General features: G+C 35.1%; 3 protein-coding genes across 3 annotated transcripts; all 3 read right to left on the minus strand.

Moving 5' to 3' along the window:
- Positions 1 to 413: 413 nt before the first annotated feature.
- Positions 414 to 2,911, minus strand: LOC114753113 (flavonoid 3',5'-hydroxylase 2-like). The gene is made up of 3 exons (XM_028941778.1): positions 2,012 to 2,911; positions 1,150 to 1,320; positions 414 to 1,068 (listed from the first exon to the last, which is right to left on the minus strand). The coding sequence occupies exons 1-3, from the start codon at positions 2,909 to 2,911 to the stop codon at positions 607 to 609; spliced, it is 1,533 nt and encodes a 510-aa protein (XP_028797611.1). The 3' UTR covers positions 414 to 606.
- Positions 2,912 to 16,533: 13,622 nt separating this feature from the next.
- On the minus strand, positions 16,534 to 16,890 carry LOC114753118 (craniofacial development protein 2-like). The gene has a single exon (XM_028941781.1). The coding sequence runs from the start codon at positions 16,888 to 16,890 to the stop codon at positions 16,534 to 16,536; it is 357 nt and encodes a 118-aa protein (XP_028797614.1).
- A 1,224-nt stretch (positions 16,891 to 18,114) lies between these two features.
- On the minus strand, positions 18,115 to 20,972 carry LOC114753119 (dihydropyrimidinase; the record flags this gene model as incomplete). Its single annotated transcript, XM_028941783.1, has 7 exons — positions 18,115 to 18,560; positions 19,014 to 19,170; positions 19,332 to 19,384; positions 19,498 to 19,538; positions 19,652 to 19,739; positions 20,714 to 20,748; positions 20,889 to 20,972. Coding segments are annotated over 7 exons (650 nt in total), but the record flags the coding sequence as incomplete, so codon positions are not given.
- Positions 20,973 to 21,774: the final 802 nt, after the last annotated feature.

Consider the following 21,774-nt stretch of genomic DNA (forward strand, 5'->3'; position numbering starts at 1 on the left):
TTATTTCTTAATTATTTTTTTAAGATCTCATTATAATTCTCCTTTATATTATCTGATAAAAATACGTTTTTATTCTTTAACTTTACATAAAATCTTATTTTATTCCTTTAATTTTATAGGCTGGTGTCTTTTGAAACCCACAACCTCTTACTCATGGGAGACTGTCTCTTGGCATATTTTCCATCTTCTAATCTTACTACTTTCACCTAGTTTCGCTAAAAAAAAAAATCCGATATTAAAATTTTCAGTTTTGACAAAAAAATTTCAAATATTAATATATTAAATTTAATTTTTGAAATAGTAATAATTAGCAAAAAATTATTTGAGATTAAAAAGTACTTTATAAAATTAATTAAGATATCTCAGAGAGCTTGTATAAATGCGGCTTAATAATGATGAAACATGTTGCAGCATGCCACCAAAAGAGATCTTCTAAATATTGTTATTAGATTTCAAAAGCCTCTCTTCACAGAGATAGACAGACCTCCATGCATCATGATTAAACAGAAAACGAAGATTAAAGGGAAAAAAAAGATGGAAATTAAAGCTTAATTGTGTAACGATCCCATAATGTTTCAGACAACAAACATATCCCTAACTCGGTTTCTATGGAATGTAAGCATTAGGAGACAACCTAGGAGAAACCAAAGCAGCGAGAGGCACTTTCTTCTGCAAGGCAAGCCCAAAACTTTCCTCCATGTTCAACTCAGAAATCCCATGCGGGAGCTTCCAGTCAAAGGAATGAATCAAAGTTCCCAGAATGTAGTGGACAAGGACGATGCCCATCCTGGTTCCGGCACAGATCCTCCGCCCGGCTCCGAACGGGATCAGCTCGAAGTCGTTGCCACGTGGATCGATCTTGGCGTTCCGACCACTCATGAACCTGTCTGGGTTGAACTCCAATGGCTTCTCCCACACATCAGGGTCCCTCCCGATCCCCCAGATGTTCACACTCAGTCTTGTCCCCTTGGGTATGTAGTAACCGTTCACCTCGCAGGCTTCGCTCGAAACTCGCGGCAGATTCAGCGGCGTCGATGGATGTTTCCGGTACGTCTCCTTGCAGATCGCCTGTGCATCAGGAATCACAGTTCATCATCTAATGTCGCAGTATTTAACAAAACCCTGGCTAGATAATGATCAGATATGTACCTGGAAGTAAGGGAGGTTGGCTATGTCGGATTCTTGGAGACGTCGTTGACGGCCGATGGCTCGGTCCATCTCTTCGTGAGCTCGCTTCATGATTGAGGGGTTCTGCAACATTTCTGCTAGGGCCCACTCTATGATACTTGATGACGTGTCAGTTCCGGCTGTGAAGAGGTTCTAGAGGGGGGAACCGTACAGTGAGAAAACGCACGTGAATAAATTATATACGGAAAAGCCTTTAAATGCATTTATTTAGACTCATCATGATATATAGCCCCCACTTCAAAACAACATATATGGCCGCCGGTGCCGTGATTTACTATTCGCGTGCATATTCCAAAATTTAAGCAATGTCCCCTCTTCAGTCCGAGGATGCTCGGGCTAAAGTAATTATAGGCTTTGTCGAACTTTGGATCCTCTAGGCCAGTCTCTAGCATTAAGACCCAAGCCATGATGAGGACCACAGATCACCATTAAGTAATAGGTTTTGAAGTGAAAAACGAGTTGGAACCAGTTTCAGCAGCACCATGATTACTTCTTATTGCAGTGAAACCAAAACTACTCACATGTACTCTTAATGATCTAGATTTACAATTTTTAACTAGTGATTTTAAATAAAAAATTATTTTTTTAAAAAAATGAAGTTAAATATATTTTTTTGAATTATATACTTATTAAAGGAAAAATATTTTTAAAAAATAAAAATATTAAATATTAAATTTCGGTGGTCCAGATTAAATTTGAATGAGCATCGAAATTGGTTCCAAAAAAGATTTAAATATGCTACTAAATTAACGGTAATCAAATCATAGTTGACCGTATTAAAGAGAGAAATCATCAAGTGGGAAATACACATACACACACGTACCAGAAGAAGTGCCTTGATGTTGGTCAAGGTAAGTGTCTCTCCCTCAGGGTTGTCCTTGCTGTGTTTGGTAACAATGTCCAGGAAATCAGGCTTGCCCTTTCGTTTATGAGCAGTAGCCTCGTGTTCTTGGATCATCTTCGTCAACAAAACATCGAACTTGTGATGCAGATTCTTCATCCCGCTTTCTATTCCCTGCAAATCCAGCCGCCTCAAGAACGGAATGAAATCGCCGATGTTGAATAATCCGGCGCTCGTCATCAGCTCCACCACCATGTCCTTGAACTCATTACTCTCCGATCCCTTCGTCTCGAACACCCTCTTCCCCAAAATCACTTGCCCTACCATGTTGGCCATGGCGTAGGTCAGCATCTCCGGCACCACCACGGCTTGCCCTTGCTTGCTCGCGTCGTACATGGCTGCCAGCATGTGGCCGAGCTCCACCGTTCGGAAATAAGCCCAGTCGTCGAGGGCTTTCCCTCCGAGCATGTGCAGGTTGCTTATTTTCCTCTCAAGTTTCCACCTTGAGCCGTAGTCGGCGAACACCATGTCGGCGTTGTAACCTAGGATGATGGAGCCGGCGTTCGGCGGCCGGTTAGAGAAGTTAACGTCGAGGGTTTTGAGGAACGCCCGAGCGGCGTCCGGCGTGGAGGCGACGACCATGCCGGTGGTGCCCATTTTGAGGTACATAACGGGACCGTATTTCCTGGCTAGCTTGAAGAGGGTGACGTGAGGCATGGAGCCTAGAATAGGGAGGGCTCCGACGAGAGGCCATCCGGTGGGGCCGGGAGGGAGCTTCCGGTGAGGGGTTTTGAAGATGGAGCGGAAGAAGAAACGAGTGGTGAAGAAGATGATGGTGGCGACTGCGAGGTCTTGAAGGAGAATGAGGCTTGGGGAAGCCATTTTAATGAGATCCTTCAATTGAGTGTGATGTAATAACGAAGGTGGAAGCGTGTATTTATATAGACAGAACCACAGAGCAAGGGATCTTAATGGTTTGGTGAAGAAGCGGTCGGAGAAAGAAGCAGATAGCCAGTGAACGACGGCAACAAACGACTCTTGATTTTTTATTTTAAAAAATTTGGATATATTTTCTTTCACATTTCCCATTTTGAGTTTAAAACATAAATCAAAATTTAGGCGAATTGGATTTTTAATTTTGTTCGGAAATATCTTTAGATTCATAGAGTGTTTATAGAGATAAATATATCCCATATTGGCAACTAGATTTAAAACCCACAACTAGATTATGAGGTTTATTAAATTTTTACCAGCTGAACTAATATTTGTTGATGGCAGCTGCACTACATAATCATCTTATAGAGATCATAAAAAATTAAATTAATAGAGTAAGGTATTTGTAAAAACAAATGTGTTGATTTTTCTCAGATACCCTTTTCATTATTTTCAATAATAGAGATATATATTAATATTTGTAATTAATAGAGATAATGTAAGGAAAAATTACAAATTTAGAAGTCAAATTTGATAGGAATCTTACATTCTTACATGAATAAAACAACCCTCTCAATAAACTCTCATATTTAGTAACTGTCAAAAATATATTATATATATTATACATACAATACAATAAATAATAAAAATTCAATACCAAGTTATACTTGAAAATGAATTAATAACCAAACATATAAGCAAAATACATTATTAACAAGAATGTTAATTTTGTAGACAAAAATCGTACTTTAATGGTTGATGGCACGTGGCAAGCTAACATTACAAAATTAAATGAATGAAACGTGCAGAGAGCTAAAGTTGGAAATAAATTTAAGAGCTAAAGTTCTTAAATTTGCTCAGAGCCTTAGAAACGGAACAGGGGGGGACGAAGTCACGTTTTCGTTTGGTGCAACAAAGGCAAAAGGAAGACCGTTGTTTGACTTGCGGTTGCCAGGTGTGGTTCTCAACTAACATGTCCACGCATGCACCAACCTGCGAATGACCGCTCACACGTTATTATAGGTATATACACACATACCTACTTTACTTTTATGATATTATTTATAAGTCATTTTTAGCATGTTTCATACAGATCAAGAAAAATCTTAAATTTTATTAAATCTCATTAAAAGCTTCAGATTCATTCAAAGGTCGTGTTCTTTGGGGGTGTTTATTCAGGTTAGTTCTCAACTCATATGTTTTTTTAACAGATCACTTTATCTATAAACTCATATGCTTTTTAACAGACATCTTCTGCCTGGCTCTGCAACATTAATCACACAACTTTGAAAGGAGTATATTTTTTCATATTCGATCATGGTTTGCTTGTGTAAATTTCATTGTGGCTACTTGAAGGCAAATCTTTCTTGATTGGTTTATATTGCCGTCTACAAAATATTGATATTAGTATCCTACATAATTTATGAGCATACTGATCAATTTTTCACCTTCAAGACTAGACTTGCATATCATTTTTTTTTGGTAAAAACATTTTTAGATGGATTCAGCACCGGTCATCCCACCAAGGCTAAGGCACGGCCCCAGGACTCAGAGAGCACTTACAAGAGACTTACGAGATCGCCTACCAACAGAACCCTCACGACAGCATAGGGAGTCGAACTTGCGTCCTTGTGGAATACAAGTCCGCTCCACTGACCATCTGTGCCAACGTCTGTTGCTCAAACTTATATCAGTGGGTCATAAATATAGCTATGGAGCCCATTAAGAATTCAAATGCTGCACATGACTATTACCTCCCTCTAATTCTCTAATCGTGATTCTCTCCTCCTCTTCTTATTCTATTAGATGCTCCCCACCCGTACATAAAACAGATTATTCCATTTAATATTAATTTGAATAAAGTGCAAAAGAGAAAATGCTTCCCTGCTATTAACTTGCAAGTCTGGTGAGATTTTACTAAATATAGTTCATTAGTTTACCATCTAAAAATTTTAATGTATATTACTTATGAAGTAGCTTAAAAATTGCCCACGCTAAGATTTCTCCATAAGTATAAATGCAAACATCTTCATATAAATATTACTACCTCTTGTCCTAATTATAAAAGTTAATTGACTGATTTGAGAAGATTAAAGAAATAAGTTAAATTAGTTATTTGTAATAAATAGGAGTTGTCCTTCTTAAAATATCCTTGCTAATCAAGTGTATTGGTTAGAACTACTATTATTAGAAGGATTATTTTTTTAAAAAAATATATAAATATACAAGACAAAGTGGATTGAGGTCTTATATTTAAAACCAAAATAAAGGTCAAACAAGATCTTATATTAAATACCAGAAGTAGTACTTATTAGCTACAAGTACCCCAAGTATAAGATAAATAAGAATCTAAAATGACAAAACATAATAGTACACATTTACAAAAGACTTGGAATACATCGATTTTCATAATACTACGTACAATAAGCTTTTTTCCAGTGGCGACACCTGCTAGCTTTATATAATGCCATTAATGACAAAATAAGACACACTAAAGAGTCACACCAACGCACAAGACTTAAATACTACAATATTGCCACAGTGGCTTCACTAGTTGGAACTTAAGCATCACATACGGATATCATACTAAAGGAAACATGCATTGGACATCCTTGAAGGGAGCTCAAATCAGAGGAATAGAGCTGTCTTATCGGATATCTTCCTGCTTCACAACCTTGGCTGGCTGCACAACCCCTTTCACAGGGGATTCATTCACTAAAAAGCAAAAAGCTGGCTCTCTCCAGTCCCTTGTGTCAGTGATGGAGACTGACTTGTTTTATCAGAAGAAGCTAATGATAGGGTAGAGGTTGAGACATGTATGAACTTCTTTACTGTATGTAGTTGACCTTCTGAAAATTGAAAGAAAGAACAAAATAATCCATTAACTGAAATACGCATCGATTCTCATGAGAGTACAATCTATAGTGTAAATTTCCATTCCGCTACAATCCTAACAACTCTGATTTCAATAACCTTGTGGGCTTATTGCAGACTGTTTTCCACACCAACACACGCAAAGTGTTACTTAGAATCAGTATTTCAATGAAATCAAGTAAAGAGCTTCAGATACACTTCGAATCACTGACAAAATATTGCCAATCTAACAAAAGACAAATCATCGTATTAAAATTTACTCATACTTATTGTCAACTGTTATATTTATTTATTTAAAAAATAGATATAACAAAGTGAACTTTCAATCTGAATCTTACCCTGCAACTCAAACAAACATGTTCAGTGATATAGTTTATCTTTCAAAACTTGAACACATGTAATTGAAATGCTTTTGGTCATGTAGCCAAAATAATGTTTCATAATTACTTTAACATGTTTTTATGCAAGGAAGCTAAGCATAAATCTAACCATCTCTTTACCAACTCACATTTCATTAATAAGCGTCCAGTTCATTGTATCAAATTTATGAGAGTTTTTTCAACCTACCCAAACACCTACTAGATCATGTGAATATGTTATTGTATATCAACAAATTTTCCCATGCCATCTAAACACCCACACACAAAAGATTAACAAAGGAATAAAATAAAAACTGTCATATTAAGATTTACTAGCAGCTTACCGTCACATATATCACCAGCTTTGCAACAGAAAAAACTGACCCCTCAACAACTTTACATACACACGTGTTTTTGTTAACAATAGGATAACCTGCGACAACAAACATGCACTGTGAGATTTTTCCTCCACCTAAAAGATCACAATCAATACTAAAATCCACCAAGTCCAAAAGTCCGTCAACTCTCTTTAATTTATGTAAACTTCCAGCATGACTATTTTGCTTAAATTTTATAAAAACACGTCACTTATATATCCCAATAAAGCTAAAAATTCTGTAATATCAAATAATTCAAATGAAAATTATGTAACATTTGAACACCAGGCCATGACAATGTACAATTTCATTGTCTTAAACAAATAGATGTAATAAACCCATTAGAAAAAACCCACGCCTCAAAGTCCACGACATATATGATAAAGCTGCTTCAAATCATAGTATTTTAGTTGATTTTAAATGACTATAAATAATTTAAAGTACTAATATATTGTAAAATTTAAAAAAGAAAACATTACTGCGGAAAAATCAACCCACGGTCTCCCTCTTATGCTAAAGCTTCACATATCTTAATACAATGATTTTCGGTCTAATCAACTCATGATTTCCTATCAACACAAGTAAAGCCACCTTCAGACAAAAAAGCTGCTTTACAGCCAACCTCAGTTGAACATAAGTATCAGATCACACAAAGTTGCTACTGCATAAAATAAAATCAACCTTGAACCTTACCCTGCAACTCAGACAAACAGACACAAGTTTCAGGACCACAGCATGGAAAAATTCAAACACCACACCTTCAGCACTCACGCTTAACAATGATGAGAAAAGACAACATGTGAACCAAACATACTCTTCCGATCCTTATATACCTATTTAACTACTTTGATTAAATTAAAGAAGTCAGATAAGTTAGTTAATTATAAGAAATATGATATACTTTTATTAAAACACTATAATCATCTTCTTTAATATCCTCTCTCTCTTTTTCTCTTTTTTACTTGATTATGGTTGATAGAGTAACCATAAGGGTAATTTAGAAAAAAATTGATAAATATGAGAAATAAGTCTTATATTTAAGATCAAAATCAACTCAATAATTAGGTCCTAATTAAGAACCAGAGGAGTATATAATAATACAAGTAAATGTGTTGGTAACAAAGTGAAAAGTGTATCCTGGGAAACTAACTGATAAAAAAAATCTAGTTCAATGATATGGTTTATCTTACAAAAAGTTGAGTACATTTACTTTGAATGCTTTTATTCATGTAACCAAAATAATGTTTTATAATTACCTTAACATCACTACAAAAAAACAGACTTTAGGCGACGACTTTCGGTGGCGACAAAAAAAGTCGCCGCTGAAAGTCCACTTTCGACGGCGACACCAAAAAGTCGCCGCTAAAACTAAGACTTTCAGCAGCGACGAAAATGTCGCCGTTGAAAGTGGACCTTCAACGGCGACTTTTTTTTGTCGCCGCCGAAAGTGGACTTTCAGCGGCGACTTTTTTTGTCGCCGCTGAAAGTTCGCCATTAAAACCAAGACTTTCAGCGGCGACAAAAGTGTCGCCGCTGAAAGTGGACTTTTAGCGGCGACAAAAGTGTTGCCGCTGAAAGTGGACTTTTAGCGGCGACTTTTTATGTCGCCGCCGAAAGTGGCCGCTGAAAGTTCGCTATTGAAACCAAGACTTTCAGCGGCGACCTTTTTTGTCGCCGCCGAAAGTGGACTTTCAGCGGCGACTTTTTTTGTCGCCGCTGAAAGTATAATATAATAATATATATTTTATTTTACAATATTAATAAACAAATTCAATCTGGCTCAACGACAAGAAGGTTGGACACGAAAGGAGGCGGTCACGAGTTCGAACCTGGAAGAAGACACATTTAAGGTGAAAATATTTAGACGATGACGTGGCGAGGAGGAGTGATGTGGCAATGATGTGGAGGTGGCTAGTGATGATGTGGCGGTCGGCGGTGATGACGTGGAGGTCGACGGTGCTGACGTGGCGGCCGGAGACGATGACGTGGCACCGGCGGTGATGACGTGGCATTGGTAAAGGCAATTCTTCTTAGGCATTACTTTCAGCGGCGACAAAAAAGTCGCCGCAGAAAACACTTTCAGCGGCGACAAGAGTGTCGCCGCCGAAAGTGTTTTCTGCGGCGACTTTTTTGTCGCTGCTGAAAGTGTTTTCGGCGGTGACATTTGTCGCCGCTGAAAGTATCTTTGAGCGGCGACCTTTTTAGTCGCCACTAAAAGTTTTCAGCCACGGCTGCTACGGCAACGACTTTTCAAGTCGCCGCAAAAAACTTTCGGCGGCGACTTTTGTACTTTCAGCGGCGACTTTTGTCGCCGCTGAAAGTCAATTTTTTTGTAGTGCATGTACTGGACTGAGTATATGCAAGCAAGCTAAGCACCACATACGGAAATCATGCTGAGCATCCCAAATTTGAGTGCTGTAATCTGAATGCTTTTGCTTAGGTAACCAACATAATGCTAAATGGAAAGCTAATATACTTTGACTTCAAATATTGTATGTACATCCACTGAAAACTTATTGATGATGCCTCTGTCGTTAAAGCACTCAATTAAACTAGGTTCCAATTAATTTGTAGTTTAGGGTCAACCTAGGTCATTACTTCCAAGGAGCAAGTTATGGGTTTCTTTAGGTAAAAATTCAGGTGATTAAAAAAATGCAATAAATTGGACCTAAACTAAAATGCAAAATTCTAATCCTAGATGCAAGATGCAAATGTCCTAAAATCTATATGAAAATTAAATTAAACTTAAATGAATGCAATGCAATTTTTGGGGGGTTTTTTGAAGGAAAATAAAAATAATGAATAAAGAGAATTAATCAGAAAGCAAAGAGAATTAGCAAGTAAAAATTCAGAGATTTCTCTTCAGGTACGGTAAAGGGGACAACTTAGAATTTGCATGGATTTAACCTTCATAACCTTAATCAGTTAATTAGACCAAAGGGAAGTGATAAGAGAGTGGAATTAATAAACTTAATTACCTACTTGAAACAAAGGGAACCCTCAATTTCAAAAACCCTTAAACTATTAGAGAACTCATAACAGTATAAGGTTGGTTAATTAAGCTTATTAAAACCAATGAAAATAATTCAAATTAATTTTGGAAATTATGTTTGAAATTATCCAATTAAACAATCAGATAACCAACCAACTTAATTAAACAATTAAGAGGTGAAAGAACCCAAATTTTGCAATTAAAACCACATTGATAATTAAACTCATAATAAAAACTCAATTATAAATTCAATTAACAATGCAAAGGTTCTAAACATAAATTCCAACAAGTATCTCGGCACAAATAAAATCCAAATATCAATTTAATCCAAGAATAAAATTGACAATCTAGAACTAAATTGTCTCAACAAAAATACAACTTAAAATCATTTAAAACTAAATAATCTCAAGTCCTTGAATTAAAAAGATAAATGGAGTATCACTCCCTTGTGGTCTTCAAGTGCTAGCCCAAGGCTCAAATCTCCTCCATGCTCCTCCCAAATTGCCTCCCTATAAGCTTAAGCTTCCATCAAATTGCCTTCTCCTCCAAAATTGTTTGATGCTACGGCCATAATTTGATGAAAGTTGATGATGATGTGGAGATGGGAATTGGATCAAGGAAGAGACGTGAGTGATGATGATGAAAGTTGGGTGAGTCACAGAACGTGATGCCCTCCTCTTTTGATGACTATGGAATGAATGTAATATATGGTATATGGCATGTCAAAGTTCACGTTGAATCGTGTCCCGTTTCGCTGAATGGAGAAGGATAGAAAAATATATATTCGGCGTGAATCCTTGCTCTCCAAATAAGGAAAATAGCTTAATGAGAAAAAGGAAATTTTTGTGGATCTAAAGTTCAAGCCCATTAGTAATTAATTGATCCACTTGATATTAGCCATTGGATTGTGCTTAAATCCCAAGAAACAATCTTGCACCATTGGATTTTCTATATGCTCTTTCTTGACCTACAAGAATTTAAGTGCATCCATTAATGTAGATTATGTCCAAGTATAATCAAAAATAAAATATTAAATCTGCACAAAAATTAGGCAAGAAATTGCAAAACTTTCTAAAAATAACCTTTCTAAAAATATGAGACTTGTTTTCAAAGAAATAGGAAAAGTTAATTCCAAGTCAAAAATAGGAAAGCACAAAATATTCATATTTTCAATCCAAAATCTCAATTTTAATGCAAAATCCAAAAATCAACTAATTTATCCAATAATGCATAAAAATCCAATTATGCTCAAAATTATCATTTAAATCCTGAATTAATGTGGGATAAAATATATAAAAATTGGGCTTTATCACTTATCGACCCCAATACATTATAATCTCATAACATAATACGACTCAAATGACTAAAACCTCAACAAAGCATGCCATGCACAAATCCCTCTTGTCTTAACACTGCATAATTATTATCCACTACGTCAAAGATCTAATACATTTCTTAATTCATATGAATACTTATTACTTAACATAAGATGGATCAGTGATGGATTTATATTTGGCTGGATTTTCTACCATGTTATTAACATATTCAGGTTTTCCTGCTACCGATGCCACAAATCAGACAAAATCCATAAGAAGAGTAATATATACTTATTAGATTAGTCTGCACCATCTTCATAGATATAACAGTACACAAACCTGCCAAACCTAACCAAACCTAACTTAATACATAACTTTATATTTGGTACTTCATCATTCCACAAAAAATGATCCAGTCAGACAAGCTATCCTAATAAGACTAATAAGCATCTTCAACTCGTCCCACTAAAGCTTCACCGGCTCCCTCCTCAAGTAATGGACTTCCTATAATGTTGGGTTCCAAAACACCCTTTTGGCATCCATGTAGTTTGACAAATTAAATACCACCTTCCTGCAAAGAGCAGAACACAACATAATAAACACATGTTTGCGAACTGTAAAAAATAATGCAATAATTACTCATTAATCAGCAATATATGATTTGACCGTTACCTTGCACCCTTTTTACAAGAACTCACCGAACAAAACATACCAGCTTAGTCATCCCCCTCACAGGCTCAAACTCTTTCCAGGCCTCTTTAGTAGAATTACCATAGATCTCACAAGAAATCCTTCTCTTGCTACAAAAACAGCCATACGAACTTCTTTGCAACCTCAAATAACATGAACTTTATATATCCACAGAGCAAAAAAAAAAAAAAAAAAGCAGAGCGGGAATATGGTACCAAAGTAACCAGGTAGCAGTATGATTAAAATGTAAAACACGCTAGACATTACTTACCTCCTCATAAAAAACCACCACGTCCAGAGAGAGTAGTTTCTTTGGTTAGCCACGGTCCCTGTCATAAACATCAAAATCAATTCGCATAAATACCCTGTCCAACCTAACGATGACTCTCCAAACCTCAACCGGAGGATAGACAGAGTCGAGCCTCTCATATTCTTCAACCATCATGCAGCACCGATCGTTGAATGCAGAAATCTTACCGAAAAAGAAAGCAACTTCCTGACACAACTCAGATAATGTGAAACACTCGAAACAGAGGACGCATGGAAGACAATAACTGCAACGATATAAATACACAATACACCATTCAATTCCTTCTACCTACTACAGAGAAAAAAACCACCAAACTGCGTCAAAGTTCAATCTACCGACAATGAATGTAACAAAAGGACGGACATGCACACAAAGGATGAATAGTATAGACTATAGAGGAACCAAAAAAAAAAAAAAAAGTACCTCAAGTGAAACTTTCGCCTTTTGCAAATTTTAATGATCCATGTAACCAAACCAAAACATTATATAGCACCCTTACAAATAAACTGGCTCATATAATGACCAATAATTACCATGCACACGTGTGATTTTTTAAAACTTTTTGGGAACAATGAATTGCACGCCGTCATAGACAATTAGCCGGTACTGTTCAATTAGCCATCACTGATCATAGCACAGTGATTTGAGAGAGAAGCCGTGGATTGATAGTGATAATATGGCTCGGCTCTTAGATGATTTTGATTTATAATTTAGGTAGATTATAATATAAGAAAATTAGTTTATGTTCTTATGTTTAATATGCTCTTTTAATTTGTTTTTTATGTATAGTTAATGGGTCTTTGGATTTTGAAATTTAGTTGGCAGGTGAATACACGGGCATGATTTAAAAATAGCAATCAATAAATAATGTTGTCTTGAAATTTTAAAAATAGAGATAAAATAGCAAGAATTTTTTTTAAAAATTCTAGAAGGATGGTTCAAAAGAAAGGGAAGAAACGTGCTAAATTAATTAATACTACTACTGTTTTTGGATCGGAAGGAGAAGCAATAATGCGGTCCCAAAAAAATTTTATTCTAGAAGGATAGATCAATGATCAAAATACAAGCTGGTTGACGAAAATGTAATTTAAATTTTTTAAAAATATCTTTATTTACGGAAAAGGAGGGTGAGAGAAAAAATGAACAGAAAAAGAGACGAAAGAGATCGAGTGAAAAAAGAAAAAAAGAAAGACATGTAATTAATTTACGATAAAGATTAAAAAAAAAATACATCAACCCTTTGTTTGGATAAGAAAAAATTAGAGATGAAAGAATATTAAGAGGAAAACTCTCCAAAATGGTAAAATGTTTTACTTTTTTTTGGAAGTATTCTCTCCTCGCATAGCATAACCTAAATATTTAGATATTTTTAAAGTGCAGCTTATAAAAATACATACCCATTTAAAAAAGTATAATCTTATACACAGGAATGGGTGGAGTAATTAATTATTTTTAAGCATCATCACCCACATAAACATGAACAGCTGAGATAATGAAGTTGCAACGGGATAAATTATGAAGAGTGCTGTTAAAAGGGGAACAATAGAGAAAATTACTTTATAACAGTCTACAATTATAAACTCTTTATGTCAAATTTTAGTAATTTAAATTTATTTATTTTTATATATTGTATGGAGTAACAGTTTTGTAAATTATTCTTCTGATATTGTTTATAATCGCTCCCAATATATTATTTTCAACTCTCTCTTATTTGATATATATACTTTCTAAAAAATAGCAATATACAGAATAAAAAATTAAGATTAAAATTGTTATTCATATAATAAATTCAATGACATGACTTATATTAATGACAAAAAAAATTTTCTTTATGTTAATGACAAAAAACATACTTTCTTTATGGTAGGAGTATTAAATATGGGAGGTTTATTTTGGTGATCTCAATTTACTCTATCTTTCCTCTCAAATTTTATATATTACCTCTTGTTATTAATATAAGAGCTAGTTTGATATATAATTTGATCCTAAATATACGAACTCAATCCATTTTTTCTCTCATTTATTTATTTTTTTTAAAAATAGTTCTTGTAATAGTTGTAAATGTTAAATTTCTAATCAAATGGTAGTTCTAGTAAATACAAGTAATAAATAAAGATATTTTAGAAAAATAATACTTATTTATTATAAATAACCAATTTAACAAGCTTTTTTAATCTACTCAAATTAATTAGCTAACTCTTATATCATAGACAGAAGGTTGTACTAATAAAAAAAGGGGTTTCGTCAACAAAGGTGGGTAATTTCAACAACAACAACAACAAGAAGTTTTATCCCACTAGGTGGGGTCGGCTACGTGAATCGCACAATGCCAATGTGTTCTATCAACAACTAAATTCTTAGATATGGTGTTGACCAGGAGGTCCTATTTAATGACCTCGTTGAGCATTCTAATTCTCGGCCTTCCTCTGCTCCTTTTTACAGGACTTCAAATAGTCTAATCTATCCTTCTCACTGGTGCCTCTAATGGCCTTCTCTACACACGTTAGAACCACCTCAAGCGATGTTCAACTGTTTTTTCTTCGATCAAGGCCACACATACTCTTACTCTGATAATTTCATTTCGAACCTTATCTTTTCTTGTATGAATACATATTCATCTCAACATCCTCATTTCTGCTACCCTCACTTTATGCTCTTGTTTTTCCTTTATCGCCCAACATTCACTACCATACAACATAACTAGTCTCATAGCAGTCTGATAAAATTTTTTCTTAAACTTGTCAGGTATCTTCTTATAGCAAATAACTCCCGTAGCCTTCTTCCACTTCAACCAACCAACTTGTATTCTATGCGAAACATCACTATCAATTTCACCATCCTTATGTATAATGGATCCTAGATATTTGAACTTTGACACTTGAGGAATGATTTGATCTCCTATCTTCACCTTCAAATCACTATTGCCTTGTCTCCCCACAAAATTGCAATGCATATATTCTGCCTTGCTCCTACTTAAGCGAAAACATTTTGACTACAAGGTCGTTCTCTATAACTCCAAAGTAGAGTTAATCTTTTTTTTTGATATAGCAATGAGGACTATGTCATTCGCAAAAAGCATGCACTTAAGGATTTTTTCTTGAACAAGCTCAGTTAGAATGTCTAGCACAATATTAAACAAGTAAAGACTCAAAGAAGATCCCTGATTTAGGCTAATCTTAATATATAGAAAAGTTCTTTGTCTTACCTTTAGGTATTCTTACACTAGTAGTTACCCCCTTATACATATCTTGTATGGTTTTGATATAAGCAACCCGTATATATTTTTTTCCAAAGCCTTCCAAAGTACTTCTCTTAGCATACGATCATAAGCTTTTTTCAAGTCAATAAAAACCATATATAAATCCATTTATTTACTCCTATATCTTTCCATTAACCCCCCTTAATAAGTAAATTTCTTTTATTATGGATCTCCCCAGCATAAATCCAAATTGGTTCTCTGAAATGGAAGTCTCCAACTTCAACTTATGTTTAATCACTTTTTTCCACAACTTCATCATATGACTCATAAGTTTTATCTCCTGTAGCTAGCACAATTTTAAATATCTCCTTTATTTTTGTAAATAGGAACTAAAGTGTTTTTTCTCCATTTATCCAGCATATTCTTAAAGTTAAAATTTCATTAAAAATTTTGGTTAACCACCTTTCACCCTCCTCGCCTAAATATTTCAAAACTTCAATAGGAATACGATCAGGTACAACGGCTTTACTATTATTTATTTTCTTAAGAGCTGTCTTAACCTCTCCAATGTAGATCTTGCGGTAAAAGCCAAATTCCAATCATCTTTGCTAATTATCAAGTCATCTAAGTTCTGAGTGGCATATTCACTTCCCTTATTGAACAACTTATAAAAAGAAGCCTCACATCTATCCAAAATATCTCTATCAGTAACTAAAACTTTACTTTTTTCATCCTTTATATACCTTACTTGGTCCGAAATTTTTTTTTCCTCTCCTTTTGCTTCACAATCTTGTAAATATTTCTTTCCCCCGTCTTTATTCCTAACTCCTTATAAAACTCCTCATATGCTTTAGCACATGCCTTGTTCACTGCTCTCTTCATCTTTTTTTTAGCTAAATAATACTTTTTCCTAGTTTTCTTCACTATTACACAAATGTATAGCCTTAAAACAATCTATTTTCTGTCTAACTTTCTCTTGTAGGCTTTTATCCCACCACCAAGTCTCCTTATCTCTCTGACCATGACCTTTGGATTCTCCCAAAATTGCTTTAGCAACCATACAAACTCTCTCAGCCATCTCCTCCCACATAATGTTAGTGTTTCCCCATAACTCCCAAATACCTCCTCCAAAAAGGTCCTTTTGAAAAACTCCCGCTTCTCACCCTCTAACTGCTACCACCTGATCCAAGGGTTTACCAATTGATGATACTTTTGTCTGATACTCTTAAAAAGCACATCAAAGATAAGTACCCTACGTTGGGCAGTCAATCCCTCCACAGGGATCACTTTGCAATTAGTACAAAGCCTTCTGTCTGGATTCTTAGCCAAAAAGAAATCAATCTGTGATTTAGAGGCTCCACTCTTGTATGTGATCAAATGTTCCTCTCGCTTCTTAAAACAAGCTAAGTATTGACAATATTGAGATTGTATATAAGAGCAAAGTCAAGAATAGTTTATCCTCTATTGTTAAGCTCCCCAAAACCAAGACCATTATAAGCTCCAGCAAATTGTCCTACTTTCTTGCCCACATGTCCATTAAGATCCCCACCAATAAAAATATTTCCTGCAAGTGGTATGCTTTGAACCAATCCCTTCAAATCTTTCCAAAACTTACCTTTAAGATGTACTTCTACTCTAACCTGAGGTGCATAGACGCTAATGATATTGATATTGTCCTTTCCAACAATTAAGCTTAAAGATATAATTCTGTCCTCAAACCTTTTAATCTCTACCACATGCTTCTTCCATGTTCTATCAATGATGATACCCACATCATTCCTTGCATAGAAATTCCGTGGAAACTTCTCCATCCCATTTAGTTTCTTGGAGGCACAAGATGTTAATCCTTTTATCCCTTATAACTCCTACTACCTCCATAAATTTTGCATTCAAAGTTTCAAGATTCCAAGTGCCAAATCTGATTTGGTTCTCATGAACTAACTTCTTTAGCTGCCTACATTCAATAGAGTGCGGCAGCACTTGCTCATTTAACACTACATCTGGACGACGACGCAGCAGCTCTAGTTCACTTCTCACTGTAGTTGAGCCATTCAGCACATTACTTCCTAGCAACGACCTAGCAGTTGCACAATTACTTCATTGATCAGGTAGGTAATTTCAATGCAAATATTTTTTTAGCAGAATTTCAATGCAAATAGTGTTTGGGTGTTTCGAGGAAATTGATATGCATTATTTATAAATGATTGAATTAATTAATTTTTTTATTAATTATCTAACTTTTACATGCTTTTACATTAGAGTTAAGAGGGAATAAGTAATGTTTGTGTATGGTTTTACTTGGTTTTTAATAAATTGTCTTCTTACAAAAAAATGAAAAAGAGGGAGCATGACTTTCTTATAAATTTCACGTGATAATATTAAACTAGCAACGAGTAAATTTAATCCTCATTAAATATTAGTTATATTATAATTATAATTCCCCAGGCACTAATTTTAATTGATAACATTACTTAGGACTGACTTCTTTTATTAATCGCACTTGATGAGAAGACAAAAAATAGTTCCTTTGCACAGTGGTCTAATGTTTACTAGTATTCTACAATATTTATCTCTTTTTTTATATTTGATTAAAAATAAAGTTGTCTATTCGTAAAATTATATTTATTTGATTTGTAATTTTATTCTTTTTAACCAAATGGTTCTGATATTGGTTGCCGTAATATGATTAAGGAATCAAACCATTGGTCGAGTTTCATGGTACCATTGTCTTGCTACTAAACCCCAGTAAGTCTATAATATGTAGATTGCAAATTACAATTGGACCATATCATAAAAACTGCGCCAGAAGCTATATGTTCTATATTTTTTCAAAAAAAAAATTGAGAATAGATATACTCATATTTGAGGCATGTCCGAAATAGTCAGGTTAAAGTACATCTTCCAGCGACAATTCAAATGTTTGATTAGTCATATTGTGGGGAACTATCACCTTCTGGCAGACTCAACCTGCTGGTGTTAGTAGCTATATATTTTGTTTGTGCTGTATATATGCATAATTTTTTTCATGCACGGCATAGATTATGAGACGTATATTATACTAACTCATAAAAAAGTAGAGTTCTGAAAGATTTTATTGTATAACAACAACCCAAGGTTTTTGACATACTTCTTATAATGAACCCATATGCACAAATAGTGATAACTGATGATATCTAGTGTAGTACACGGACCTAGACATATCCTTTATTTGAAGTTTTGAACTGATATATACAATAGGATACCTCAGTTTTCCCCAGCTCACGTTGAAATTTCAGAATGCCAAGGGACTTTATGAAGCAGATTTAGCTCGATTCACCGGGGCTTGAAGTGAAGAGAGATATCTAGCATCGAGCTTGTCAGTTCCGTCATACAGGTAACTAAAAGGTGGCATTTTGATGTATCTACCAGTACCAGGAGCAACCTTCAGTTCATTATTTTGCCAAACAATTCTTCCTCCAGCTATGGTCACTTCAACTTTACCCTGAGGAAAAAGAAACCAAACTTTGAACCTCCACAATGCATAACACAGGTTCAATGATAATCAATCCAAACATGAGCAATGGCTTGGAGCCTAAGGACACCAACAATTACTAAACTAGCTTGTTAATCTCTGACCCGTTCAAATCCTTTTTTTTTAATGTTTCTTGTTTTGAACCAAGCATGACAAAGAATGAAAATGGCCAACTGAAAAAATGATCATTGGAATACCTATGAATAATGACAAGATAAATACCAGCATTGTAAGACTACAATTCTGGGGTTGATAACTTGGGCTCGGTGTTGCCCTGGGCTTTTACTCTAACTATCTTCATGCCATGGCAAAACTCTAAAGAACTTATGTATGGCCAACAATATAAATCATATAATCCATATTATCACCATAAATAGTAAATTACTTTAAAATGCATGGATGGAGTATACTAAAACCAAGTACCTTTCCTCTCTTTCCCTCAAAGACATTCGCGTCTAATCTGGAGTGGTGGGATTTTGCAGTAATCTCAAAGCTTGCATTTGGATTGAGTATGATAATATCTGCATCAGATCCTGCAAGGATGGCCCCTTTCCTCGGGTACACATTGAAGATTCTAGCACTAAAACCATTGTACAAGTAATAAAAAATGCAATTTAGGAGCTTCATCAAATTAAAATATGGAAGTAAGATATGAGTGTTTTGAGTTCCCTATCTTACTGGATGCCAAGCTTTAAGCTGAAGCGTAAAATGGAAAGAAAATGAAGGACTTAAAAAGAATACCATTCAGTGCTTGTCAACCGAACATAGTCAGTAACAGATATTTTGCCAGATTCCTGTAAGATATATATAAAACAAAAATTCTGGTCAAAAGGTTTTTGTTCCTCCTTAACTGAATTAGCCGTGCAACGGAGCAGTCAAGCTGGAAATAATTATGCTTAGGGCTTACCACCATTGTATCCCATACCAAATGCATCCTTTCTTCAATACCTACAGTTTTTCATTTGCAGTAAATATTGGGTAAAAACATTTCACATCAACCAGGAGATATACTCAGAACGATGAAACAATTTAAAAAGTTTCCAGGATCATCATGCGATTACCATTGACACCATTAGGAATTTTACGGAAATCATCAATTCCAAATGCCTTTTGGGTAGAATTAAAGGCACAATGATCAGTTCCTACAAGCTGCGAATTGTAAGAGGCATCCAACGGTCAAATAAGGACACATGGAAGGAGAAAATAATTCTGACAAGGCATAGCTAATTAAAAAAATGTAATTAGAATTGTAACGGTGTAACTGATGAATGAGGTTACCATCTAATAAGAACTTCACGGAACCCTTACTTTTAAATGATCAGTGTAACTCAATATATATGAAGCTACAAGTATTATTGTTGAAAAGAGAGGGAGAAGAAAATATGGGATGAATAAATGCAAGGTGATATCTTGTGCAGGAAAATATGCAAATGCAAGGCGGAAAGATAATTATAGAAAAGTGAGCTTCAACAGTGACAAACAACCATTTGCCAAAGAAGATGAAGTGATCCGGGACCTATGAGGAATCTTTATATGCGAATAAGATGAAGTGATTGCAATATGTAAATTATTTCCGACAGACGTTTCCTGTTGAGCTATACTTTCAAATGTCACGTCACGTCAATTTTCTTTGCCCAACACCTCTATAGGGACAAACATGGATGAACTGCATTTCGGTGGCAGATAGCATTACATTGTTCATACTAATTCCTGTTAAATTTTTCAACAATTGATTGCCTAGGAAGAAACTGAATATATAATTCTTCATTTTGAAGATTAACTTCTTATACTTACAATCAGAAAACACAAGCATGCATATAATGAACATATTTTATCCAATTTCAAACTTGATCGTAAAATTTGTTAGGTAATCTTCAACTGATGCATATTTTAATTCAGATAAAGCCCATCTGTCCAAGGACTCTGACAGGAAACAGCCAGTTAATTTTCTTCAATGTGCTTGGAAAGCAAACGGCAATAAACTAAGAGGGTACAGCACATTTCCTTTTTCCTTTTGCAGCAGGACACAGAGAATGAATGGGGAATTACCCCTTTGACTGCCGCCAAAGATAAATTTTTCAAAATTAAACGAGTTTGCTTCTCTTAAGTTCGTAATGTTTCACCTGAAGAATGCCTGTGAAAGGGCACCTTGAAGAGCCTTTTCATGTCCTCGTTTCCTGATAGGGGGACTCATGACATACCTGAAACATGAGCAAGAGTAATCCTCATGCTTTTTAAACTGGAGGAAACAACAGAATGACAGCTAGAAACAAGAAGAAAAGGAAATAAGGTACTTGCCTTGCTGCAGTCTGAAGTCAGGATGCCAAAGCCAAGATTCATCAAGGACTAGCCCAGAGACAGGCTCTCCAATAACCCTTTGTCCTGCAATTTCAAAACAAGGGGTCAACCTTCCTGCAACTATTTTATCAAGAAGAAACTGATGAAACAAATTCAAATAAGGGGGGTATTCAAAGTCAATTAATTTAGCTGTCAAATCTAATTCTAAGCATAAGCAATTACAGAGCTAAAAAGGTATTCCCAGAAAGTAACTTTCCACTAATAAGAAGCTTTAATTCAGCTGTAATTAGTGAATTAGGCAAACAAAACTCCCCAAAAAGCGTTGACCAAGGTATCATAATAAGCATGATCATCATAAATGGTGGTCAAATACTTCAGTAGAGTGACACAGTTGAACTTTTGTTAAGAAAACTCCTTAGCTGACAGTTTCAAGACTATTGTTTCGTTCTATACATTTTTTTTTTTTGGCCAGACATTTTATACATATGAAAATCAAGTCATCGAACAACCTGTCACAACTTTCAAGTTCATAGTTACATGGTAGATGTATTTGAGGAGAAGATGATTATGACTATTAAATCAATTTATGGTGTTAAAATTTGAGTGAATGGCCACATGTAACTGAAGAATTTACTGGTGATTAGAATTCTAGAGTTTAGCTATTATAGGCACACAGCATCTTATCCTTATTAGGATCAGTATTTTATTTCCTATCAAATCACTGAATTGGAGAGATTTGAACTGCCTATACAAGGCACACTGTCCCCCCCCCCCGGGGTGAAAATACAAGACACACTCTTTATCTCAAGGAACTGAACTTACCATCGAAGTTAACAAAATAGAATTGATTGTTCTCTTTAACATGACAGGATTATTGCTGTAAGGT

This window comes from Neltuma alba, unplaced genomic scaffold (genome assembly GCF_004799145.2).
Source record: "Neltuma alba isolate B1F8T4 unplaced genomic scaffold, ASM479914v2 tig00007707_pilon, whole genome shotgun sequence".
Taxonomy (NCBI): Eukaryota; Viridiplantae; Streptophyta; class Magnoliopsida; order Fabales; family Fabaceae; genus Neltuma; species Neltuma alba.